This window comes from Polypterus senegalus, chromosome 1 (assembly GCF_016835505.1).
Source record: "Polypterus senegalus isolate Bchr_013 chromosome 1, ASM1683550v1, whole genome shotgun sequence".
Lineage (NCBI taxonomy): Eukaryota > Metazoa > Chordata > Cladistia > Polypteriformes > Polypteridae > Polypterus > Polypterus senegalus.
In genome coordinates this window covers 246392416-246419731 of record NC_053154.1, presented here as the reverse complement: position 1 = coordinate 246419731, position 27316 = coordinate 246392416, and the positions used below count along the sequence as shown (strand labels likewise).

Here is a 27316-nt window from a genome sequence, read left to right as displayed (position 1 = left end):
CCTCAATCCCATCAACATGCCTTCCAATGAGGAAGCAGAGCCTGGGGACTCAGAGGTGGGCTCCCCCATCTCTGGGACTGAGGTCACCGAGGTGGTCAAAAAACTCCTTGGTGGCAGGGCCCTGGGGGTGGATGAGATATGCCCGGAGTTCCTCAAGGCTCTGGATGTTGTAGGACTGTCTTGGTTGACAAGTCTCTGCAATATCGCATGGACATTGGGGACAGTGCCTCTGGATTAGCAGACCAGGGTGGTGGTCCCCCTCTTTAAGAAGGGGCACCGGAGGGTGTGTTCCAACTACAGAGGGATCACACTCATCAGCCTCCCTGGAAAAGTCAATTTGGGGGTTCTGGAGAGGAGGGTCTATTGGATAGTCGTACCTCGGATTCAGGAGGAACAGTGTGGTTTTTGTCCTGGTTGCGGAACAGTGGACCAGCTCTACACCCTTAGCAGAGTCCTGGAGGGTGCATGGGAGTTTGCCCAACCAGTCTACATGTGTTTTGTGGACTTGAAAAAGGTGTTTGATCATGTCCCTTGGGGAATCCTATGGGGGGTGCTCCGGGAGTATGGGGTACCGGACCCCCTGATAAGGGATGTTCAGTCCCTGTACAACCGGTGTCAGAGCTTGGTCTGCATTGCCGGCAGTAAGTCAAACCCGTTTCCAGTGCGAGTTGGACTCCACCAGGGCTGCCCTTTGTCACCAATTCTGTTCATAACTTTTATGGACAGAATTTCTAGGTGCAGCCAGGGTGTTGAGGGGGTCTGGTTTGGTGGACTCAGGATAGGGTCACTGCTTTTTGCAGATGATGTTGTCCAGTTTGCTTCATCAGGCCGTGATCTTCAGCTCTCTCTGAATCGGTTCGCTGCTGAGTGTGAAGCGGCTGGGATGGGAATCAGCACCTCCAAATCTGAGACCATGGTCTTGAGCAGGAATAGGGTGGAGTGCACTCTCAGGGTTGGGGGAGGGACCCTGCCCCAAGTGGAGGAGTTCAAGTATCTTGTTCACGAGTAAGGGAAGAATGGAGCATGAGATCGACAGGCGGATTGGTGTGGCATCCGCAGTGATGCGGGCTCTGCATCAGTCTGTCATGGTGAAAAAGGAGCTGAGCCTTAAGGCAAAGCTCTTAATTTACCAGTCGATCTATGTTCATGACCTATGGGTAGTGACCGAAAGAACGAGATCGCGAATACAAGCGGCTGAAATGAGTTTCCTCCGCGGGGTGTCTGGGCTTTCCCTTAAAGATAGGGTGAGAAGCTCAGTCATCCGGGAGGGGCTCAGAGTAGAGCCGCTGCTCCTCCGCATCGAGATGAGTCAGATGAGGTGGCACGGGCATCTGATCAGGATGCCTCCTGGACGCCTCCCTGGTGAGGTGTTCCGGGCATGTCCAACCGGGAGAAGGCACCCACGGAAGACCCAGGACACGCTGGAGGGAATATGTCTCCCAGCTGGCCTGGGAATGAATTGGGATTCTCCCGGAAGAACTAGAAGAAGTGGCCGGGGAGAGGGAAGTCTGGGCCTCTCTGCTCAAGGCTGCTGCTCCCGCGACCCAACCTCGGATAAGCAGAAGAAGATGGATGAATGGATGGATATTAATTCCAGAATGAAACAGCCTGGAGCAGCATATTTTATTTCACATATCAACTATGACTGATATGCATTTTTATAAAACATGGTGGGAACTACTACAAGTCCCAACTGTGATACACATAGGAGGTATTATATCTGAAGAGGCAGGTTTGTACTGGTTCCTTTTTTAGTTTAGACTTGATTTCACTTTTGGTAATGAACCAAAAATGTGGCCAAGAATATAAAACCATTCCACCCTGAAATTGGCAGGCTCTCCCTACCAAAAGATGAACAAAGGCCACAACCCTCATTTGTGCTTGACTGCCAAACTGCTCGCCAGAGGACAGCAAGAAGGCAGGCAAGCTAGATATTTAGCAATGTATTTTGTGGACCTAATCTTCCAAGTTGTGCTCTTATAGCGAACAGTTAATGAATGGTAATATGAAATTTGACTTTATAAAAGACAACTAAATTCTATTTACATACATCTCTGCCCATTTTTAATAGTCATTTACAGTAAAAATAAAAAAAAAAACCAGTATATCACAAATCAGTGATTTAAATAACTGGTTACATAAAAAAATCCCAAAATTTTAAAAACACTGTAAAATGTTTTACAAAATAGCTGTGAAATCAATGATGTAATAAAAAAATTTTGTATCAGTAATGTTGCATAGCTATTTCTTATTTAAAACATTCAACCGACAACATGTAACACATGATCTAAAATGTGTGTAAGTTGTCTTGCCTGTGAATTTTCCACTCACTATCCCAAAATCATAACAAATGAATACAACGTTCGGCTTTATATAGTCAAGTTTACCTATTATAAATGTCACTGTAGAGTGACAGCCTCCAAAAAGAACAGATATATCATTCTGTGACACCACTATACCTGTAAATATGACAATGAACTTTCACTTGAACTTGAAGGATGAAAAGCTTTTATCTGCATATTCAGTTTTACTGGTGAAGTTACAAACAGTTTGAGAAGTTATGGGATGAAATTACTCACACTCAACATTATACTGCTCCAAGGTACACTTTTCAGTGTTTCCTGATTTTTAATTCCAGTATTCCAGGCTTTGTTTATGCCTTATTACTGATGCTATTTAGTTCCCCACAAACCTTAGAATTCAAATCATCATCTCTGTTTTATGATTTTGTTTGTATACTAAAAAGACACCTGAATTTTGTTACAGACATTTTTCATAGTAATGGAAAATATAAAGTGGAACTTGTTTTTAAAATATATTTGGATTTTATTTAACTTGTGATGTTGTTTCCTTTCACCCTGTTTTGATACTTAAAAATATCAATGTAAGAAAATTGATTGCATCTTTTCACATACCATATGTCCACTGTGTAAAGAATAATGTTACATCATTTTATTCTAAGTAACAGACAAATATTACCTTGAGAGCTGCATTTTTAATTTTCAAAAACAAGCATTACAATAAACAACTCTGTGACAATTACCTGAGCAAACTGAATTTCCTCTATGCCAATCTATTACATCTGAAATAATTATGAAACATCAATGGAATAAGCTACCATATGTCAAAGATGCTAAAATAAGATAAGCAGAAAAACAAAATGACTTTGTGGTGTAAAAGAATATTTTATTTCTGAATAAAGATAATGGCTTTTCAAGCATGAATCAACTATTAATGATAAAAAACTTTTTAAAAATTATTCATGCAGGCATCTTATTTACTTACACACTGAAAATATTTCAAAAATAAGGACAGCAGATAAGAATGAACTGAAAAATTAAATTATATCAATGGTGCATAAAATCTGCTATGGATGAGTCTGCTTTATATAATAAAGCCACAAGTCCACCAAAAACTTTTATATTTGACGAGGTTCTACAAATTTTGCAAGAAACCAAGGTCTTTTTTTCCTTCATTTGTTTTTGCTCTTCACAGCATTTATTTTATATGGTGTATATATTTTCAAGAGAATTTATTAAACAAACATTAATGACACAGAAAACTGGTGGAGAATGACCCTGTCATTTTCTGAATTCAAATCTCCATGTCACAGTGCCTGAAATGTAAGGAGATATTTTAAGATTCTATATAAATTCATCCTCCAACCCTGTGCTTTACACTTCAGCTCCACAAACGCTAGGCAACACAGTGTGGATAAATTGATTTTAATTAATAATCAAATTCTTTGCCAACCTTCAAACTCATTAATGAATTCAACTAACAGATCAGCTGCAACAGTCCCAACCTAACCATTTGTTATGCATCAAATCCAAACAAATGTGAGGAATGCTAGCCATTTCACAGTACAGATATCTTCCCAAAGTGCTGTATCTTGAATTGTTAAGAATACATACATCATACCACATAAGACATCTGAAATGTTATTGCTTTTAGCATAATGAAGCTACACATAATTTAATTTACAGGTATGCTCATTATCTTCCAGATGTCTGACAGAACACTGTGGCCTTAAGAGTCTTGACACTAACAGACACTACTGAGAATGTGCATAACTTCAGCCTCACTGGAAATTCCTTTGCCTCCCACTCTTTAAGAGTCCTAACTTCTTTTAATAGAATATAAATAAAAAATACAGCACTTTCATGTGTAAAATTTGTTATGGGATGTCTACTCCACTAAAGCTCAGTGATGTGTGGAAAGATAAAAATTATTATCCCTATGGATGAATAAGATGGTCTTTGAAATGCCTTGGTTTGTTTTAAGCACTTTGAATTTTTTTGCTTACTTTGTCTAATACATGACTATGGAGGTCTGGAGCATATTACTCAAGTAGGATCTGGTGCAAGACAAATATCATTCCTAAGCAGAATCAACCCTAAACAGAGTGACATACCACTGCCACTAGAATTGGAATTTTGTCTAACATAAGTTCAATCTAGAGCAGGGTCTCTAACTCCGGTCTTGGAGCCCTCCTGTGGCTGTGGGGTTTCATTCTAACCCTTTTCTTAATTAGTGACCACTGTATGCCACTGATTAACTTCTATCAGCTTGACTTGAATTCCTCCATTTTTCCTTAAATGGCACCCAAACAGAAATAAGATGTGAAGTGAGCCAACAGGTGACCAGCTAAGCTGGGATCTCAAACTCCAACCAGTTTCCTAATTAGAAGCCCGTTCTTATTGCTATTTAAGCATGTTGTTTAATTACATGGCTTGAAGTTGGTCTCATTAGGCCACACCAGACGTTTCCAAAATTGTGGATTTTCTTTTTTCTAGAAGCAATATCAAAGTTTTGAAGACCTGAGAAGATCAACATTACTGAGATCTTCTAATTTCTTAAATTTTAGATATTGTATGATAAACACAGGTTAGCTGGTCATGTGTTGGCTCCTTTTGTATCTCATTTTGGTTTAGCTGCTGATTAATAAAAAACACATGATTAAGCGGTCTGAATCTATTAAAATAAAGGCAAAAGAAATAATTAGCAGCAAAAACTGGTCACCAATTAAGAAAAGGGTAAGAATGAAAACCTGCAGTCCAAGTAGTGCTCTAGGACCAGAGTTGGAGATCCCTCATCTAAAGACACAAAATAATCTAATTAAGTGTTCTTGATTTATGCAAAGAAGAACAAGGAAAAATCTCATGCAGACATTTGGAGAATGTGTAAATATCAGACATACAATGCCCAGGCTGGAAATTAACCCAGGCCCTGGGGTTGTGAGGAAGTAACAACAACCACAGTGCTGTCAAGCTGCCCTGATTTGTAAAAATGAATGGTGAAATTGTTAAACATAGGACAGACTTTTGACTTACTTAGTATATAAAATAAAAGGAGCCATTTTAAAATGTTTACAGACTGATCAAAGGTTGTCAACAGAGAATGAAAGAAGCAATCTAAGAATAACTAGATTTATGTAGTCTGGTAGCTATACTGCAAACAGAGCTACATCTGGATGCTACAAATAAAGAAAAAAATGTTGTCCACTGAGCATCAAAAGCACACTGAGAGAGTGATGGTGGGAAAAGGAAAGAGTTGATCACATATCCATAGATGTTCAGAGGAAGGCTTTTGAGTATTGTGGAACATGTCACCTGTTTCAAAAGCATGTTACGAAATCCCTTCTCTGTAGGGAGTGAGTTCTTGGCAGACATCAAAGAAGTGCAATTATATGGTTTAAAAGGGCTACAGAAAGGTTTATTAGTCAGTCTCTCAGCTATCAAATAGGTGGGATGTGCAATGTATTGTCTTTCTGCTCTATATTGCTCCTTTTTAACTAAGGTAGACACTGTACTATTATTACAGTTGGGTTAGAAATCTTACAAACCCACACTATACAAGCAATCACCAGCCACCAAGCATCCTGTGACGCATTTCTCTTTTATTTAATTCACCATGAATCAGAAAACCTATTATTTCAGATCCATTAGTTTATGAAACAGCAATTCATTTAATAAGCTGTAATATCTTCTTAAAATGTCCCCAAAAACCAAAACAAGGATGACATCACCTATTAGATCCTTTAAATTTTCTAAGACCTCATTAAAGACATATTTAAATTTAATTTTTCATACTAAAGTTAACACAATATCAGGGAAGACATGTACAAAGCTAAATAGCTAAGTACTAAAAAATTTATTTAATTATCATAAATTTATATGGACTATATATTGTGCACACTTACAAATATATTTTTAAGATACCAAATATAAGGATGGAAAACAGCTTCATGTTAATTCAAATTAAATTAGCAGAGCACTGAAAAGCAAAAGAGTGTTAATTCCCAGTCTAAGGTGCAGGTTCACGGATAACTATGAAATAGTATTCATTCAAATTTCTAATAAAAATGCACATTTTAAACTCAGACAAAATGGTAATGCCCGTACTGCATTTTATGTAAGAAATTTGTTTGTTTGCAGTTACGTTTATAGTTTCATCCTACATGTTTCTGATTTATGTCACAATTCATAGCTCATGGATAGACACCTTAAAAATCACAGAAGACCTTAGCCTAGGAATCAACAGCTAATTACATGCATATCATCAAGTATGAAATGTCCTTTCCCTGAGACTAAAATAGTGTTAAAGCTGGGCACAGCTTTGTAATTTTTAATTGCATACTATGAATAAAAATAGAATATGACTGAGGTATGTTAAGGAAAAATGAACACAACAGAAAAATAGGAAATTGGTATGTTTTTCAGTTGGTTTTAGGTGAAATGTATAGGATTGAGCTTGGAAGAACATAGACAAGAACATGGATTTTTATCAAACTCCTACTACTTGGTCAATACTGCATTTACTTGCCTTGTGTAGTGGCAAAATGATTAACTCTGCTTTGTCACAGGTCCTGGGACCAGAGTAAGCTAGTCATTACAGCCATTGCCCTTGTGAATTTAATCTTTTTCTTTGTGTGGGTTTTCTTTGACATGATTGTTTCCTCCCATATCCCAAAATTGTGCATATTACATTGATTGGTGACAGTTAATTGCCATTATGATTGTAGATATGGAATGAGTGACAGACTGACATCCTGTTCAGTGTTGGCTCCTCATTTGTATTCAATGCATCTTGGACAGATTAAAGATTAAAGATCTCACACTACTTTGTGTGAGCAGTTTTTTCACTGTGATTATAGTATATCTGAATTGTGATGGACTCTCATCCCATCCACACATGGCTGTCAAGATATACTCCAAATGATTGTGCTTAGGATTCTCACCTTATTGAGATGAGAAGATAGAAGGATGGATGTGTTTTCTTTTAAGTAAAAAAACACAAACTGATTGAATACTTAAGCTACTAAAACAGTGTGACAATGAATCCATGTAGCATGTAGTTCTAGTCAAAAATACAGGGCAGAGCACTAAAACCCCATTGTTAATACACTTTGCGACCTCGAGCAAGTTATGTAGAGTGCTTGACTTCCGAATGTAAGACAATTTGACAAATTAATATATTTTGTACTCTACTTTCAATGCAGTTGTGGACCATATTCTCTAAGAAAAGCATTGCTTAAAACAAACAATGCACTGTAATATTACCTGCTCTGTAAGGAGCTGTATTAAACTTAGAAGGGTGCTACATTATGGGGTAAGATGCCTAAAGATTTGAAGGGCTTCTCTGCTAGTCAATAACATTTTAAAGATTTGCTAAAAAGAAATGCCACTGTCTTCTTAAAAACATAGTAATTTTCTAATGTAAATGTATAATAATGGAAAATTAAAGCATAGTCTGCCATTTTAAGGTGGTCTGGAAAATGCAAATGTAATCTCTGTGGTTTATCTTCTCTAAGTAAAGCTACTTCCAAAACAAAGTGTTAGTCTGAATTATCAGGCACTATTATACAGTATGCTGGATAAAATGCATAGTAACTAGTGTGATGCATGCAGATATCTGTCATTACTTAAAACATGAACGGTATATTTTTAAACTAGATGAAAATATTTCAGCATCAAAAAAATGAAAAGGATCTGACAAAAATATTTTAAAATTCATTTCTGTACAATCTCTGCTTTCATAAAGACAAAATACAGTTGTTTATGACAAAAAAGTCTGCCCTCCCCCTCCCAAAAATAAAAGGCCACACCTCCACTCATTTGCATCTAAGCCAATGACCTATTGCTGTTCATACATTTATGTTTGCAATTACTTCAACAATAAAATCCACATTACCCTCAATATGTTAGAGAAAAAACACAAAGAGTTTAAAAATTTGTGCCTTAAGCACTCCCCAACACTAGGCAGGCAAAGCAACAGGTTGCTGATACACTGCTCATCCTGTCTTTCCTGAGCTAGAAAAAAAAATCTAAAAATAACTTTCATATACTCCGAGCAACAGACAAATGAGCACAGCAAAATCTGCTTTGACGATGATTTAATAGCACAATAATGACCAAATCAACGCACAAGAGTGTAAAATCTGTTGTTTCCTGTAGTGACAATGCAATCAATAGGGATGCACAGGAACCCATTAATAACACGTGTAATCCTTTAACAAAAGGGGAACAAATCGCTTGCCCTCTCCCAACCCCCTCATAATAAAAGCTTGGCGCTTGCAAAGCAATTTCTTTAGATATAACAGGATACCAAAATGTAACAAAATAAATGAAACCATTTTATCTCAAAAGACTTTTGTGCATATGGCTTAACTCTCAATTGCAAGATCAATATCGAGTTCATTTTTACAATAACATTGATGTCATGCTGTTGATTGCCTAGGATTTTATCAAACAGGCATATTAATAGAGGCGATGACATGCATAAGTGAGTACAATCTGAAATTGAAACAAAAGTAGATTTTTATATTACATTATGCACATATATGTGTGTGCGTATGTGTTAACAGTGTACATATATGAATGAAAGGTATATCTATAGTACAGAAATGTGTTTCCACAGCATTGTCTTTGTAGACATTCGTAAATGGTTAACTGTCACAATTAGTGTTTAAATAAAAGGCTCCCACTAAGACTAGAATATCAAGATGGCATGACACCCTTTGTCAGTAACAGGTTTTGTTTACAAGCTGGCATAATCTTTATCTTTTATTTGATCAAGTTCTTACTCACTTAAAATGCTAAGAATAAAAGCAGACAAGCAGACAAGTTAAATGCAATAAATGAGAGTAATGCTGGAGTGTGTTAGGCTACATGTTGTAATCGACAGGCTGGCAGCATTACTTGATACAGAATAAAAACATCACACGGAGGAACACACCCATCAGAACCAGCCACACTGGAATCAATACCACCTCACTTCTAGCTACAAAAAAAAAATAAAAAAAAGAGCATAAAACAATAATAGCTGTTGCTTCAGGTTACAGACCAAACTTTGCCTTGATGAATTATTCCCAGCCTGTTGTTCGTCTCCAGGATAAAAACATTACAGCGTGCTTACTGCTCAGCTGGTCAAGGCTTTTTTTGGCAAATTTCCATTTCTTACCTTTTTGCCTTTTTTTTTCCGGTGTGCGGGTTTACTGTTGCCTTTATCCTTTGCTTCCTCACTCATCTTTTATCTTGTAGCTCAGCTTCCTTTTTGTTTGATTATTTTTTTATTCCATCATCAAGAAGGGCAGTGATTCAGTCAGCATGGTGACCAAAAAAAAAATTTAAAAAAACAAAACATGAAAAGTCCACCTGATATAGCAAAAACAGTGCCAGCTGCTGTAAGCGTGACACAGGGTTCCCCCAATCTGGATTAGTGGCAGTTGTTTCCTTTTCTTGTGTACATCAAGCCAGGAGTAAAACGGAAGGAGAAGAAATTGGTGAAGAAGACAAGAAAGAATCAAAAGAAACATTAAAAGGAGGAGGAATTCCTGGTTATGGATATCCTGAGCAAGCAGGTTTTTCTACTGGTATGACACATCAGACATAAGACCCAAAAGGAGTTTTTCATTGCCTTTACTCCTCCTAGTGCTTTCCAGAATCTAAATGGTGCTGATGAGAAGACTCACTCTCGCACACTCTGAGAGAGAGAGAGAGAGAGAGAGAGAGAGAGAGAGAGTGCAAGCGAGCGAGAGCGAGAGAGAGAGAGAGAGAGAAATTAACAGCACACTGCTGACAAGTACCCCCACCCACTCTCCCTCCTTAAAGCTTTTCTTTTCCTTTGCAAACTGAGAATATCAGATGTGATTCCCAAAGACTGCTGTTAGCTTCACAAACTAACTCATTAGCCAGACACATCAGGACCAACCAACAGGGGAAGTCTCCGAGTAGCGTATCGCAACAATCAGGATTCTGCCTCAAAGAGAAAACCCCTCCCTTTAGCTGGCTGCTTGCAATAACAATAAGAGTGAGACAGAAAAGAAAACTGACAGAGGAGGATGCTGAGCAAGTGTAGTCTCATAAAAAAGGCCAGTGGGCAGGTTTCTTTATTTAACTTGCACATCCTCCTACCCTTTCATTATAGAAAAAAAGTTCTCATGTTAAAGACACAAGCCTTTTGACAATTGGCAAAAAATGTCATAAATGACTGTCTTCCAGCTGGGAAATGGGAAGGTTAAATGAAAGGAAACTTACCTGCTGCTAAACTGTATGATCTGTCACATGATTTACTCACTTTGATCACAAAATGCTCTGGATGTTTTATTCTAACTCACTTTAATGCTTGTACCCATTCATCCTTTCATATTGCTTTGATTTTAGAGGAGACAGAAAACAGACACCAGCTCAGAAATATAGTCTCAAGGAGTAGACAGAAGTGTTTGCACTATGTGGTGATTGAAAGCAGGGTTCATGACTCTAAGCACCTTCTCTTCCCCTGTTTATAAGCTAAACAGGAATATCTCATAATAAACATGTAAAGCATCTTTTTAAACAAAATAATATTGCGGTGAAGTTATTGTGGAAAAGTGTATAGTCATGGATATTCTTGGAAATGGGTAGTCAAACATTCCAAGTAACATTGCACATCCATGTGTAACTGTAAACACGGAGATGCTGAGAGCAGTACATCTGCTCTCAGGCATGTTCAAAAATAAATACTCAAGTAAGAGTGTGTTGATGAAAGGTGCTTCAGAATTTCTAAGTGTTTTGTTGTTTTTTTAGCTTAGCTTTAAATAAAGAGGAAAACTGCATCATAATGTTAAATGCTTTAGAAAGCACAACTTGAGAGTGTCCACTATAAAAAAAATCTCTGTAATATTAAAGTCTAAAGGTTCAATCAATCAATCAAATTGGTGGTCTCTACATTTACCATGAGTGTTCATGAAAAATATCCATAGCATTCAGAAGACAATACTTTTGATAGGCTAGGTAAGAGGGTTTTGTATACTATACTATAAAATCATTCAGGCTGGCATTATAAAAGGATATATGATTTTAATAAAACAAGAATAATACAAATCGCACCACAGAAAGTGTATTGGCAACAAATTTAAAATAAAAAATGCAAATTCAAGAAAATCACATACTTATTATATAGTACCAGAGAAAATGTAAGGCATATCCTTCAACATTTAGTATACTCTCTGATCTTTTACTTGTGGCACATCTACTAGGGGAATTTTAAAGAATAGTATAGTACTTTTTGTAGATGAATAAATATAAACAGATAAAGCACACTCCGATTAAAGCATAAACCAGAAGGCCTGGCTAGTCTTGAAAATGTCAAATCTTCTGTTAATTTAACTTGTCCGAATTGCAGATTCCAGGCAAGAGCTCGGTAAGGTCAAAGATACACAAAGGAATGATAGTCATATTGGCCAGCAAAAGTTGATCCTTCTCAGGGAAAGCAACTTGGAATAAGTTTAAGAATTCCAGTGACAGTTCCTTCCTCCTTTACCTTCTGCTGTGAGATGGTAAATAATTGTCCCTGAGTGCTTTGGCATATTTTTTCATTCACAAGCACGGTGGCCTGCTTTAGGAGGATATAGTAAACAAACATTCACAAATGACAGGGTACATACATGCCACCTTGTGGAAAATTTTGATGCAGACAGATACCCTGCAGTTTTACTCTCTTATAGAATTATTTAGAAAAATGTCATACATTTAAACAAAATGATACTGTGAAATCATGGCAGTGTGGCACAGATGTTGGAGCTGCTCCATAAACATGGATTTAATTCCATAAGCAGTAGGTGTCCATGAGAGTCTTTGTGTGCTTACCTGAACTTTCTCTAGGTACTATCAATTCCTCTCTCACACTAAAATATGGTTAACTGATAGCTGTAAATGGCATACTGAGAAAAATGTTCCTTATGAAGGAATGGCAAGGATCCATTTGAAGGTGGTTGGTGCTTTTATACCTGAGGCTGTTGATGTTAGCTTCTGACTAACCATGACCCTGACATGTTCTCAGATGATGGATGGATGGATGTGCTTTAAAAACATTATTTACAGTCAGAAGGTTCTCAGGTGAACTGAAACTGTGAACAAACAGTAGTCATGTGAATAATTTAATAAGTATTGATCAAGCGAGGCAAAAATGATAGGTCATGGTTAGACATCCTCAGCATGTCTCGTCTTTGTCGTCTTCACTAGTATTTTTTCCGTTCCCTGTTGCTGGGGTAACAGTGTTGTCATTTTTGTGTGGTTGCCTGCCATTTTCACATGCAAGGACAGAATGAAAGCAGCTTGGCAGCTGATGTATTTGGCTTTTTCTAGTTTTTTATTTGCTTGTACACAAAAGCCATCCTTAGTTGAAAGGTAATGTAATATTAAAATAGCAGTTTAAAATACTGAAAATACTGTTATTAATTCATGAATGTCTGTCAAATTAGAAATGACACAGTACAATTAAAAAGAATACGTACATACAATGATAGTTTCTCAAAATTAAAATTTACAAGAAGAAATACATCTTTTCACTAGGTTTAAAAATGAATTATTCATGTAGCATAGTTTCATGGTTAATCTTAAAGACATCCAAATGATGATGTCATCTCTAACATGCAGAGACATCTTAAATGGATGAAATAGCTGTTTGATCTTTTACTGTAATGTAAAATGCTTCATAAACTGTTTAGTGATTGAACTCTTTATAAAGGCACCATAAATAAAATGGGTAACTTTTTCCAGTTATACTCGACTCTACTTAGCAGCATTGTTACTTGTGATGTGCAGAGATTTTAATGAAGTTTCAACTAGAGACAGAATTAGTTGTGACTTTAAGATTGTACTGCCAGCTCACTACAGCAGAAACATACAATTCTCTCACACACTCTCTCTCTCTATATATATATATATATATATATATATATATATATATATATATACAGTATACTGTATTGTCGCACAAGGGCACATGGGGAGCATCTAAGTGGCCTGACCAAGGTAACAACAATGACTGCAGGAAAGGGGCAAAAGTGATCACTAACCACATCTTCTCTCTGCCCAACAGCAGATAGGATGAGTCCCGGGATGGGCTTCCTGTATTCTACCAGTGGACCATCTGTTTCCGCCCAGGGAGCTAGTTAAATAACCGCAGTGCTGGAAGTCAGTGCACATTTGGACCATGCTTACCTAGAGATCAGAACTGTGTAAACAGATAAGCTTATTATCAAAAAGAGCCTACAACGACCCAACAAGTGCTGATGTAGAATTTATATATAGTATAGACATATACAGTACCCATTTCAAAAAAAGGATTTTATTTGTACAAATAGCTCACCAAGTGTACACAACCAAGCAAGCCACAAATACTAATACGTGAATCCTCTCTTTCTGCTTCTCCTGTTGAGTGTCACCCACTGCCTCCTGACTTCGACTTCTCCAGATGAAGCGGCGGATGTACCCAGGAATGCTTCCTGTGCCATAGCGTGTCCTCTTGGAAGCATTTCTGGGTCATGTGGAAACTAGGAGTCCATTTCTGGACTCCAACTCCCATGTACCCAATTTAGGATGTCTTGGGAGGACTACTGCCACCTGTTGTATGGGGATGGAAGTGCTACTTAACTCCGGCTTCTGTTGGTTCACCCAACCAGCCAGCAGGCATAACCATCTGTGATTTATGGCACTTAAACAACATATCTCTATCTATCTATCTATCTATCTATCTATCTATCTATCTATCTATCTATCTATCTATCTATCTATCTATCTATCTATCTATCTATCTATCTGTTGTTGCGGGCTGCTGTGCCCAGCCAGGACGCCTAGAAGGACAGAGAGAGGGGCTATGCCTCCCCTGGATAACGAGATGGCAGTCACCCTGGCTTGCATGGGAACCACGGGAATTGAGCAGGGAAGCTCAATCCTATAGAAGCCCGTGGCCACCACCAGAGGGTGTCCAGACGACTGTGGAGCCCTGGATGTCAGCACTTCTGCCACATCCGGAGGTGCTGGTGGAAGGAATACCGGGGACACCCGATGTGCTTCTGGGTGCTCATGCGCCACTTCTGCCACACCACACTTCTGCCGCAGGAAGTTCATCAGAGGGCACCTGGAGCACGTCCAGGTGGGTATAAAAGAGACCGTCTCCCTCCAGTCATCAGCAGGAGTTGGGAGGAAGAGGACAAAGCTCGGGAAGGAAGACAGAAGCGGTAAAGGACCACTAGAAGGCCCGGGAAGAAGGGTGTTTGGTGCAAGGGCACCATGTGTTGTGTTGGACTGTTTTGTGGACCGTAAATAGCTGTAAATAAACTTGTATGTTGGAACCATCGGTGTCTGCCTGTCTGTGTCCGGGGCTTGTTTTCCACACTATCTAGCCATCTATCTATAAAAGTATTGTGCATCCATCCATGATGAGCAGATGATTGACCATCCCTAATCTGAAATGCCTGGGACTAGAATATATGCAGTAAGATATCCTGGGGATGGGACGCAAGTCTAAATACAAAATGTATTTACGTTTCATATACATCTTATACCCATACCCTGGTCTGAAGGTAATTTTCTATAATATTCTTAATATTTTTGTGCATAAAACAAAGTTTGTGCACAGCAGTACCATCAGAATAGCTGAATCAACTGTTAAACAATCACAACAACAAACAACGACAGTCTTTCTGTCTCCGTCTACAATGCTTTGTTTTGATTAAAAGGTTATTGTGCACAGACAATAAGCAAAAACCACAATGCGTATTGCACATAGGTATGGCGGTGACTATGGCTGATGATATACCTGCAGCTTCCAAACATCTAACTGATCCCCAACCCTTTATCAACTGTGAGTTTGTGTTTTGCAGCGCTTGATATTTCATGGAGGATCCCTCTCCCTTTTAGCATTCTTGTGTTGGGAGGGAACGTTGGTTAGAGCCCCATATAGTCAAATAAGGTCAAGTGTCAAATTTTCCACTTGTGGTGTCATACTGGCTCTCAAACAGTTTCAAATTTTAGAATTTTAGATTAGGACCACTGAAATTGTATAAATATATGCATGTATGTATACAGTGGATTCAGAAAATACTCAGTTCCATTCACTTTTTTTCACATTTGCTTTTCCTTATATCTAGCAATACTCAATACCCCAGAATGACAAAGTGAAAACAGAATTTTAGAAACTCTTACAAGCTTATTAAAAATAAAAAACTGAAATATATAATTGACACAAGTATTCAGACTTAGTACTCTGTACTTAGTTTAAGCATCTTTGGCAGTGATTATGGCCTGCAGTCTCCTCTGGTAAACCTCTAGAACACCTGGATTTGGAGATTTTCTTCAGATCCTCTCAAACCCTGTCAGGTTGGATGGAGACCATCAGATGACCGCTATTTTTCAGGTCTCTCCACCGATTTCCAGTTGGGTTCAAGTGTGGACTCTGGCTGGGAAACTCAAAGACATTCACAATGTTGTCCCTAAGCCACATCAGCGCTGTCTTTGCTTTGTGCTTATGCTGCATTCACTTGACTTTTCAGATCTCTTAGTTTTCTAGGCAGACTATTCAAAGAAACACGAGGTTGATGGCAATTTTTTATTTGGTCTGTAAAAAAAACCCCACTTAATTAAAGATAGATGTCATTTTTTTTGCAGAAATAAAGAGGAAGCTTCAGTAAATGTACTAAATGTGTATCACTTTAGTCCAAATGCAATTTGACCAAAATGTGGCATTTCAGGCTGACCAGATCATATGTTTTACTTTAAGCAATTGACTAAGCTGAAAGGTCAGTATTACATTATAACTCAAACAATTAGGGTAGCTTTGTTTTGTCTGAATTGACCAACTTGTATTTCCAAATTGGTAGTGGGTTCATGTGGAATTTCTGACTCAGCAACTTGGATCTGCTACCTGTCCAAGAGCAAGTGAGCACAACATTATTGTCATTGTTGTTTTGGAAGTTGTGCCTTCTACCCAGTCTGAAGTCCAGAGTGCTCTGGAGCAGGTTTTCATTAAGGATATCTCTACACTTTTCTCTGTTCAGCATTACCTCATCCCTGCCTAGTTTCCCAGTTCTTCCCACTGAAAAACAAGCCCTTAGCATGATGCTGCTTAACTGCTGGACAAGTGATGAGCAATGCCATGTTTCCTGCAGTCATGACAATAATCTTTGTTTCATCAGACCAGAGGATCTTGTTTCTTGCCGTCTGAGAGTCGTTTGGGAGCCTTTCTTCAAACTCCAAGCAGTCTTCAATGCGTGTTTTACTAAAGAGTGGCTTCTATCAGGCCACTCTGTCATAAAGCTCAGATAGATGGACAGTTGAAGTGATGGTTGTCATTCTAGCAGTTTCTCCCCCCTTCACACAGATTTTCTGACACTCTCTTAGAATGGCTCTCCTTCCACAACTGGCAGTTTTTTATTTTTAATACATTTGTAAGAATTTCTAAAGTTCTGATTTCACTTTGTCATTCTGGAATATTGAGTGTTGGCTAATGAGGAGAAACATGTATTTAAATGATTTTAGCACAAGATTGCAAAATAGCAAAATGTGAAAAAGTAAAGGAATCTGAATACTTTCTGAATTCACGTCATTTATGTATTTCATAGTGTCCATTGTCATTACTTCATTTATGCAGACAATACTACTCAAAGCAAGAAGGGAATAATAATCAATCATGTGCGTATGATTAAGTCAAATGAGGCAAGAGTAAATAATTAAGTAGCTTTAAATATGAACAGTTAACAAACATCAACAAAACAAGTCAGGATTGACCTTGTTGACAGTTTCATGATGAGTATATAAAGAATGGACCACCACCTAAACAAAGCATCAGTCAGTAGTGGCCCTGAATTTGAAAGATTGAATGAGTGCCAATAAAAGATCATAAAACTTTTGCAAAGTAGTAAACAAACTGAAATTGTTCAACTAACATTTGAACCAAAACAGGTAAATTAAGAGCACATTACTTGTTGCATCTTATTATATATAACCAATGGCAGCTATTGATGTTCAGAAGCTCTATTAGTGTCTGCAAAATAAAACAGAAGAAAGAATTTTCCACCCAAAAATGCACATTCCCATCCTGCATGGATCAAAAAAGAAGGGTACAGAAAGCAGTGTGTAATGGTGGGGTGTATATTTTGATGTCTGGGTCCCTTTATGCAAGGGACGAGCTTTCTATTATGTAAGTTTATTTATAATTCATAAATGTGCGTAGATATAAAGGTACTAACAAAACCGTTATAATCTCTGGGTTAACACTTAACTTTCGTACTACTAAAATTGAAGAAGAACACAAGTATAAATGCAGCCTGTTAACAGAAGAAGAGCAAAAAGCATTGCTAAAATTTAACCTTAAAACTAAGACACGTAAACATACATTAAAAACTATGACAGAGCAAAAGAGCAAAGTGCATGTGCATTATATATATATTTATTATATAGTATTAATATATAGTATTTTAAATGTCTCATTTCTTCATTACTTTGTCCAAAAATAAACTTATCATCATTAAGATGTGAAGGTTACAAAACATATCAGAATCCCTCTTTTCTGTGTCTCTCTGGATTCTTGCTGGGCCTTAGCATTACTCAAAGTCTGACGCCAAGTACTGCAACTAGGTCATAACTAGGGCAGAAACCATTCACTTGGTTTTTACAGTATATTTCAGGAAAAATGACCTTTCCTGAATGAACAAATTAACCAGTGTACAGTACTTTTACTATTCTATAGTTATAAAGTACACTGATCAGAAAATCAACAACATTTGTACACATTATAAGCTGGCAGCAAAGGAAATATACAAGTTAAAAGCACATATTCTATATAACCAGTAATGTGTAAAAAAAGTCCACTATCTCTCATTTATATGGTTTTGGAAATTAGGATATACAGTAACTAGTAGTAATTGAGATGTCAAAAAATTGTTAAATAAGATACATAAACCTAACCACTGGTGACAAACAACCCATTATACATTTTACAGTCTAATTTTGTACCATCATAAACAAGGCCAACATACCGAACTCATACATTAAAAAAGTAATGTACACCCTTACCGCTTCCATATCAGTTAAGAAGATAATTAGAATTATAAGGAATCAGAGCTAGGTGTTGATAATAAAGTAAGAGTTTAGTCGGGAGGTTGCAAGTTTGTAGCATACAGTACACACACACACAAGCAAAAATAAATATACTGTATATAATTAATAAAATAATGATCATCTTGTGTGATTCATCTGACTACCACCCAAACTAATATAGCGCCAGCTAATGCTGCCACATAGGTCTTACTCTCAAATGAGGAGCTGCTAATAATTCTGGTTAACAAAGTGACTGGGAAATCAAACACTTTCAGTAGAAATGTTTATAGCTTAGACAGAGAAATAAAGCTTATTAAAACATGCCACATTTCTTCTTAAACTGGCTCTTTGCGTTGTGTAAGAAGGTGACTTTTTTGTAAAAAGGAAAAACCTCTAGATACGTTTTCTAAGAGAATTACAAAACTACAGATAAGGGAAGAATCCCAGAAAATAACTGACTGTTGTCAGTGTGGATATATACCGGCTTACGTACAGCTTCATGTTTCTTGTTATTAGGTCTCTGCAGGCTTCTCTATCATTTATAATACACTGTAGACAGATGTTCAGCATGGCATCACAGATAGGACCCTGGGTTCTATGTATTATTCCTTACTCTGTAAGTAATTCACATCTAGGACCTGGAAGCAGTCAATCTAAGTTGAAAGGTCTTTCTGGTCCCCAGACTGATAAGCTTGGAATATGTAGTGTCAAAAACTCTCCTGACAGGGAGGAGCAGCAGCAAGTATTACCTGAGAGATAGATTATGTGGATGGGAAAAAAGTATATGTTGGTTATTTACTAGGGGGAAGTGGACCGGCCATCCCACTGGTCAGTCAGGGCTCATTTGTCATAGTGAGGGCAAATATTGTCCCATGAATTTATTATTTTGTTTATGGTTGTGTATTTTGTTGCTCCTTCTGATTTAACCCCCTTTTTTTGTTAATAAAACACCTTTGCTTCCCTGGTGTTTTTCTGGGTTCTAGGTTGATTCACAAGAACTCCTAACAAACATAACACCAAGTGTATAATAATTGTCCCTAAACAAAACTTATTTTCTTTATTGCTCTGAATTCCTTTTAAAGGCAAAGTAAAGGTTAAGAATGCAACAAGCTTAAAGTATTTTAAGCAGCACAGAGTCCATTTTATTCACCCTGTGTCTATCTATCTATTTATAGTGACAGTGCCAGCAGATACTATGAGAACAAAAGGCTTACGGTAGAAACATAAAAAACGAATGGGTCAGATAGGGCTTCTGCTTCAGAAAAGGAAAACAGGGGTGCACATAGGCAAACACAGAGTATGTCCAAGTGTGAGTGATATACCACATGTTGGTCAGGACATAATTACTAAGTGTGGAGTGAAATAACAAGCAGGTTGTGTGGCACTGGTACAGTACCAGGAGATTATCGCTAAATTGTGGAATTAGTTGGACTCTACACATATTACGAGTGGAAGGCAAGCTGAAGCTCATGCATACAGGGGTATTGGGGGTTGCCAGAAAGATCTCTGTAGATATGGCTCCAGGAAAGTAATTAAAAGATAGCTATAGAAGGATTATTAAGTTTTGTTTTAATTGTACTAGGAATGGACTAAAAATTGCCTCCTTTACAATAAATTATTGAGCACATTGAGTATTTATCCTGTACTGTGACAAATTCCAGTTCCAGACTTTGCCCAATTTGTTCGTACCCCTCCACAAAAAAAGAAGAATCCACAATTGTCTCTGAAATAACTTGAAACTGACTAAAGTAACTGGCGCCCATCATTGATTATACTGACTTGCTTTTGATGCATAAGAATATTTTAAATGATAACACAACTGAAAATGACATGGACAAAAATGGTGGAACCCTCAACCTAATATTTTGTAGCACAACCTTTAGAGGTAAACGCTGCAAACAAGAGATTCCTGTGGCTCTCAGTAAGACTTCTGCACCTGTCAACAGGTAGTTTGGCCCACTCTTCCTGAGCAAACTACTTCAGCTGTGTTGGGTTTGAAGTGTGCCTTCTAAAGACTGCATGTTTCAGTTCTTTACATAGATGTTTGATAGGAATTAAATTAGGGCTCATCAAGGACAATTTCAGAATAGCCTAATGTTTTCTTCTTAGCCATTCATGCTTTTAGTTGTTTTTTGAATCATTATCCTGTTGGAGGATCCATGACCTGCAACTAAAACAGAGCTTTCTGACACTGAGCAGTACGTTTCACTCCAGAATGTCTTGATAGTCTTGAGATTTCATTGTTTCTTGCAGAGATTCAAGGCACCAATTGTACTCTTTCAAAAGCTACAAAACAATTTACAGTTCTCTGGCCAATCTAGCATCTACTTCTGCACCATTTTTTGATGATTCTTTTGCTGAAATCAATCATGTATTATCTATCAATTTCCAGATTGTCACTCATCAATGAACAAACCAGTAATTGCAGCTTTTTTGTTAATGGTAATAGTGGAACCCCGAATCTCTCTCAACATCTCCGTATAACCAGGAACACCCGGTTGGATACTGACAGGTAGTAAATGCATAATCTTCAAAGGTTAGAGCTGACAACTGACCCTCTTAAAAACCAAAAGCACAAAATACATAGGTGAAGGCAAAGCTGCAACTAGATTTGCTGCCAGGTGCTGATAATGAAGTAGAACGTGTCTTACCCTATAAACAAGCAATATAAATAATATATTTTCTGCCCCAAATGTAACCCAATTGACTGTTTACCTTTACCTATAGACTTGAGGTTTAAAGTTCTGTCTTTGCGATTATGTGTTTTTTTCCACTTGCCTCTACCCGATGCTTAATGGAATAAACTTGGTCTCCAAACACTATAGCGATATACAGATAAAATAACAAAAATTACTTGCAGTCCCCTTTTATTATATCTACATATGATGCCTTATTACCTGTCTCTATTTTCCAAGTGAAATGCATTGTTACTTTACCTAGCAAGTGATCTATGCTCCAGTTTTAAAATAGTACATTTTTTTTAAGATATTGCTTTGTTTGTTTTGCTTGGCAGGCCATACAGTATATAGTATAGTGTTAAATCAACAGCTTAAATATATACATTAGTACAAAATTAATTCACCAAAGCACATATATAATGCAAAGTAAAAGTGGTGCAGAGTTATAATATCATTCAACATAATCATTGTGTGTGTTTTATTATTCTTAACACAATCTTTCCTAAATGTTATACCATGTACATGAAAAGAGAAGTAGTTTAATTCTGTTTACAGAAGGTGAAGAAACAATATCCCATCAACTGACTAGTGTGCCACCTGCTGGTAAATCGTAGGCCAACAAATGAATAATTTAGCTAAGAAAATGTACTTCAAGTAAATGCCTTTTTTTAGTCACATTAAAAAGGCATCACGAGTAAGCTGATTCTGTTGTGAATGAACTTTCTACTGCTGTGGTTTATTCACTGCTTTTAACTGAAGGCAACTGTTTAAGACCTTGAATATAAGGCACACTCTCTTGAATTACTCCTGAGACATTCATCTAATGCCAAGTTTCCTTTTATGTTTTGAGTTTGCTAAAAGATTTTCCACATTGCATATTTTTTCTTTTTTATTACCAGCTATACAGTATTAGAAAGTATACTTTTGTTGTCTGTCTGATATGTGTATCTTATCCTTGACATTCTGACATTCTCAAGCAAATTAACATGTTGTGCCTTTACACTTTTATCTATATTCATCCAAAGTGAAGCTAAGATTTTAGACCCCAGCATCAAAAACAAAGCTGTCACTCAGAATCTTATATTGTGTAAAATATACTGTTTATTTGTTTTTTAGGACTGATGAGCAATTTTCTTAAACAGCATGACATTGAGTGATTAACATAATGAAGTCCTAAATAGTTTTCAGAGTAACCTTGGTAGTATAATGAAGTCGAATTTTACGTTGCTGTTGTTCCTAATTGCTTCCACATTGTTATAATACCACTAACAGCTGACTGTGGTATATTTAGTTGTGTGGAAATTTCACGAATGGACTTACTGCACAGGTGGCATCATTTCATGGTACCATGCTTGAATTCACTGAGTTCCTGAGAGCGACCCATTCTTCTACAAATGTTTGCAGAAGCAGTCTGCATGTCTATGTGCTTGATTTTATACATCTGTGGCCATGGAAGTAATTGGAACACCTGAATTCAATTAGTTGGAGGAGTGTCCCAATACTTTTGACATAATAGTGTGTGATGCATGGCCGGCGGCTCAACCGGCCGGGACGCCCTGAAAAGGAAAAGATGGGGAAAGGCAGCAACTTTGGGACACTCTCTCCCCCTTAAGATGCTAGATGGCAGTTCCCCTGGAGTATAGCGGTCCCCCGGATTCCCGCAGGGCATCCTGGAACTTGGAGTGCGGCTTCACAGCCCTGTTGGGTGCTGTGGGTGCCACCAGGGGGAGCTGTCGAAGGACTAGGGGAGTCATACTTTCCCTAAAGCCCGGAAGTACTAATGGATCAAGTGTACAGGAGACTCAAAGTACTTCCAGGCTGACTAAAGAATTGGAGTTCTCCATATGACTCAGAAGTGCTGGCAAGTCACGTGGAAGGAAGAACAGAAGCACTTCTGGGTCGAGCACTATATAAAGGACTGCTAAAGACCCAGCAGGCGAGCTGAAGTCGGGTGGCAGTAGAAAGAGCTTGTGAAAGAGGAGTGGAGGCGGCAGAAGAAAAGAGAATAAGACTAGAGGAAGGAAGAAGGACTGAGTTTATAGGGGTTTGTGCACTGTGTGTGGTGTGCTGAATTGAAAACAAAGAATAAATATGTGTGCTTTTGGGACATTGTTGGTCTGTGTGTCTGTCTACGTCCGGGCTTCATTTACAAGTGTAATTAACATTAGGATACAAAGTTTTGTTGATACTAAAATGACAAAAACATTATTGAAATAGCTTTTTTTAATTAAGTATGACCGTACAACACTGGTAAACATTGGAGCAACAAAGGCACAAGTCACTACTTTTGAAGTTATTGACCAGGGGCTGCTCATCACAATAACTCGAGACCAAGGTGGCAGACGCAACCCACCTGACCATGCCCAGAGGACGTGGAGGAGAAAACATGGCCAGCATGCCGGGATCCAAGCGAGGACGAAATGCAGAGGACTGCGACTTCCACTGCCTAGCATTTTCCTGGCCAATGCCCAATCTCTGGACAACAAATTAGACGATCTCCATGGTAGACTTTGTTTTAAACAAGATCTGCGTGACTGTTGTGTTTTCTGCCTCACAGAAACATGGCTCACCGCCTGCACACCGGATTCGGCTGTCCAGCCAGACAGGTTCTCTATGCACCGCGCTGATCGGTTAGTCTCCTCTAGGAAAAAGAGAGGTGGCGGGGTATGCTTCCTCATCAACAACACATGGTGTATGGATGTGGAAGTCATTTCACAAAGCTGCTCACCGGACATGGGGCCTCATGTATAAACAATGCGTACGCACAGAAATGTTGCGTAAGAATGTTTCCATGTTCAAATCATGATGTATAAAACCTACACTTGGCGTAAAGCCACGCACTTTTCCATGGTACCTCATACCCTGTCGTACGCAAGTTCTCCACTTGGTTTTGCAGACTGGCAGCACCCAGCGTCAAAGCAGTGCTACTGTTCCTGTGTGGTTACTCTTTATTTCTTAGATCCACATTCCTGTCGAGGCTTTATAAATACACTGAAACTAACCGCATATTGTTTATTAGTGTAACGCATCTGATTGTAATTAACTTGTAACAATATAATGATCCAGGGAATAGCCATTGTATTCCAAATACCATAACTGCTTTAGCGTTGTTACTCTCACTGCACCTTTTTTTTCTTCTTTCAGCTGCTCCCATTAAGGGTTGCCACAGCGGATCATCTTTTTCCATATTACTCTCACTGCACCACTCAGAGTATTTATATCACTGTATTTGAGTGGGGAATCACAGCAGCAGCTGATCGGAAAGAGAATTATCGGGATACAGAATCAAGCACACGCTACCTCAGCCACGGCAAAACGTTTCAAAGCCTTTCCTGTACGGACCTCGTGGTTCAGAAACAGTTTCATCCCAAGAACTTTAAATGCACTTAATCAATTGCACCTTGTAGAACTGTTTGTACTTATAAGTACAATCACCCCACTGTAAACTTGCACTACAGTTATAATATTGCACAACCTGCACCACTTTATAAAGCGCGTATTTACATATAATGACGATATAATTTTTAAGATGAAATGCAGCAAAATATGTTGATTATTTTATATAGATAAAACTTTTACTTCATTTAACTAATCTGTATTGTTAATAATTAAACATGTGAGGACACGGTTCCGCAGTGCTAGCTAGTTCATTGATTGATCCTACCTTGTGCTGTATTCTTACTGGGGCTGAAGCGACACTGGAAGGATAGATGGATGGAATAATTAAACATGTACTACAAAGATATTTCAATGTTCTGTAAAAGTTTTCAAGAATCGTCGTTGTAAGCTTACAGATGGCTTAACGTCTATTACAGAGCTGATTGTGTGGTGATTGGGTATTTGGAGAAAGAAAAGTAAGCACAGGAATTGGAGGTTAATACGTTTGAAAGAAACAGTACTGCTACAATAATTTCATCGAAGGTCGTGCACAATCACGCACCTTGTTCCCCTGATTAATAAAATGCTTTAACTCCTATCATCATGAAAAAGATATCACGTATACATCTCAGTACTTTAATTATTCAGAGAGCTGTAATATCACGAATGTAATGGATTCTGTGTCCTGTCGGAGAAAGAGAAAGCAGAAGCACGTAATGATTCACACACATAGAGCAAAAGATCAAATACAAAACAAAGCACTTAATGTGCTACTGTAATTATGATGTGATTTGAGAAACTGGTTAATTCAATGATTTTAAGATGAAGTTTATGATGTTCTATTTTAATGACAAAATAAACTACGTAATTAAAGTGGAAATTTCGAGATTGAAGTTGACATTTCGTGCTTTTTTCCTACTGTGTGCCTTTTTTTTCTCTGTACCCTAATAAGCTTTCATATGACACTCAGATGGTGGGCTACAACTCGACTTTTCATGGTGACTTTGATATGTGACAACTTCTTTTTTATTTTGGGCACTGTGCGGCTTTGTGAACTTAAGCTTTCGAGTTTCTCTGACACGCTATGTCAGTCGATCAGCTTTCTTTTGTTGTTTATACCACTGTTTAAATTAACAAATAGTTTTTTTTTTCTTTGCCTCCAGTTGGAATTCGCTGAAATTCTTATATTTTCCCCCGTGCTTTTCCCATTGTCTTTTCACAGAACGCTGAGCTTAAGGGCTATTTATATTCATTTGCATATTCAAAGACGCGTAATTCTGGGAGGAATTGGGGCGGGACAGCAGGCGCGTGCACATGCGTTACTTTTCACGCTGACCGGGATTTATGGAGCGGAAGAACGTGGAAGTTGGAGTACGCAAAGATTCTTGCATCTGGATTTTTCTGTGCGTAAGCACATTTCGGCTTTTGTGCTTATGTCTTTTTATAGTGCGAATTCTATGCACAGCGTTATGCATGAGGCCCCTGGAGTGTCTGATCATCAAGTGCCGGCCGCTTTACCTGCCTAGGGAGTTTACCGAGGCACCAGCACCGCACTTAAGGAACTGTCCAGCCTCATTACGGACTGTGAAAACACACACCCCGAAGGTCTGGTTATCATCGCCGGGGACTTCAACAAAGCAAGCTTCCGGTCTGTTTACCCCAAATACTACCAACATGTCTTCTGTTCCACCAGGGGTGTTAATACGTTGGACCACAGCTACACCGCACACAAAAACGCGTATCCCTTGCTCCTGCAGCCGAACCTCGGGCAGTCAGACCACCGCTCTGTGCTGCTTCTCCCTGTTTACAAGCAGCAGGTGAAGCGCGCAGAGCCGGTCTTGTGAGAGGTGCACTGTTGGACCCCGGAAGCGGAGGAGAAACTTAGGGACTGCTTTGAATCTGTGGATTGGGATGTTTTCAAAGAGCCTCTGAAAATCTGGACGAGTACGCCGCAGTTGTCACAGGCTTTATCGGAAAATGTGTGGATGACTGCGTACCCACAAAGTTTGCACATGTATTTCCCAACCAGAAGCCCTGGATGCGTGCTGAAGTACACTGACGGATCCGTGAGCGCAGCAGTGCATTTCACACCGGAGATACACAGGCATACAAAAAGAGCAGGTATGATCTCCGAAAAGCCATTAAATATGCAAAGCACCAGTACGCCCACAAACTGGACACTCAGTTTAACAGCACAGCAGACACTCATCAGATGTGGCAGGGTATTCAGCAGATCACAGACTACAAAGCCCAGACACACGTGGCCACAGCTACTCCCGGATGAGTTGAACCTGTTTTTCGTTCGCTTCGAGCTCACTAACACAGACAGGCCTGTGCGACCCCCTGCAGTGCCGCAAGACTCCAGCCTGAGGCTCTCTGAGGATGACGTGAGAAAGACTTTTTCCCGACTCAGCATCAGCAAAGCACCCGGCCCAGGTGGAGTCTCAGGTCACGTTTTAAAAACATGTTGCGACCAGCTAGCTGCTGTCTTTACGGATATTTTAAACACATCTCTGAGAGTTTCATCTGTTCCCACCTGCTTCAAGCACACAGCCATCAACCCTGTCCCAAAGAAAAATAATGTAAACTGCCCTAATGATTACCACCCAGTAACACTTACTCCCATAGCCATGAAGTGCTTTGAGAGGCTGGTGCTAGAACACATTAAGGACATCATCCCTGACAGTCTGGACCCCCTCATGTTTTCCTACTGTTGCAACAGGTCCACAGAGGATACCATCTCCATAACACTTCACACCACCCTGTCTCATCTGGAGAACAATAACTGTTATGCCAGGCTGCTGTTTGTGGACTACAGCTCTGTATTTAACACCATCATTCCATCCCAGCTCATCGCTAAACTCCTGGATCTGGGGCTTAGCTCTTCACTGTGCAACT

General features: G+C 38.6%; 1 protein-coding gene across 6 annotated transcripts in view; it reads right to left on the bottom strand.

Moving 5' to 3' along the window:
• Positions 1-27316, bottom strand: part of ank3b (ankyrin 3b) — a 633883-nt gene that overhangs the window by 469964 nt on the left and 136603 nt on the right. For 2 of the 6 annotated variants that reach the window (XM_039771378.1, XM_039771390.1), the window contains exon 1: positions 9463-9937. The exons of 1 other annotated variant lie outside the window; for it this stretch is intronic. In XM_039771378.1, the coding sequence (XP_039627312.1) occupies positions 9463-9528 (66 nt within the window). In that variant the 5' untranslated portion in view covers positions 9529-9937. Of the gene's footprint in view, positions 1-9462; positions 9938-27316 lie in introns of those variants that run through there. 3 more of the 6 variants (XM_039771428.1, XM_039771439.1, XM_039771420.1) reach the window with 2 other exon arrangements.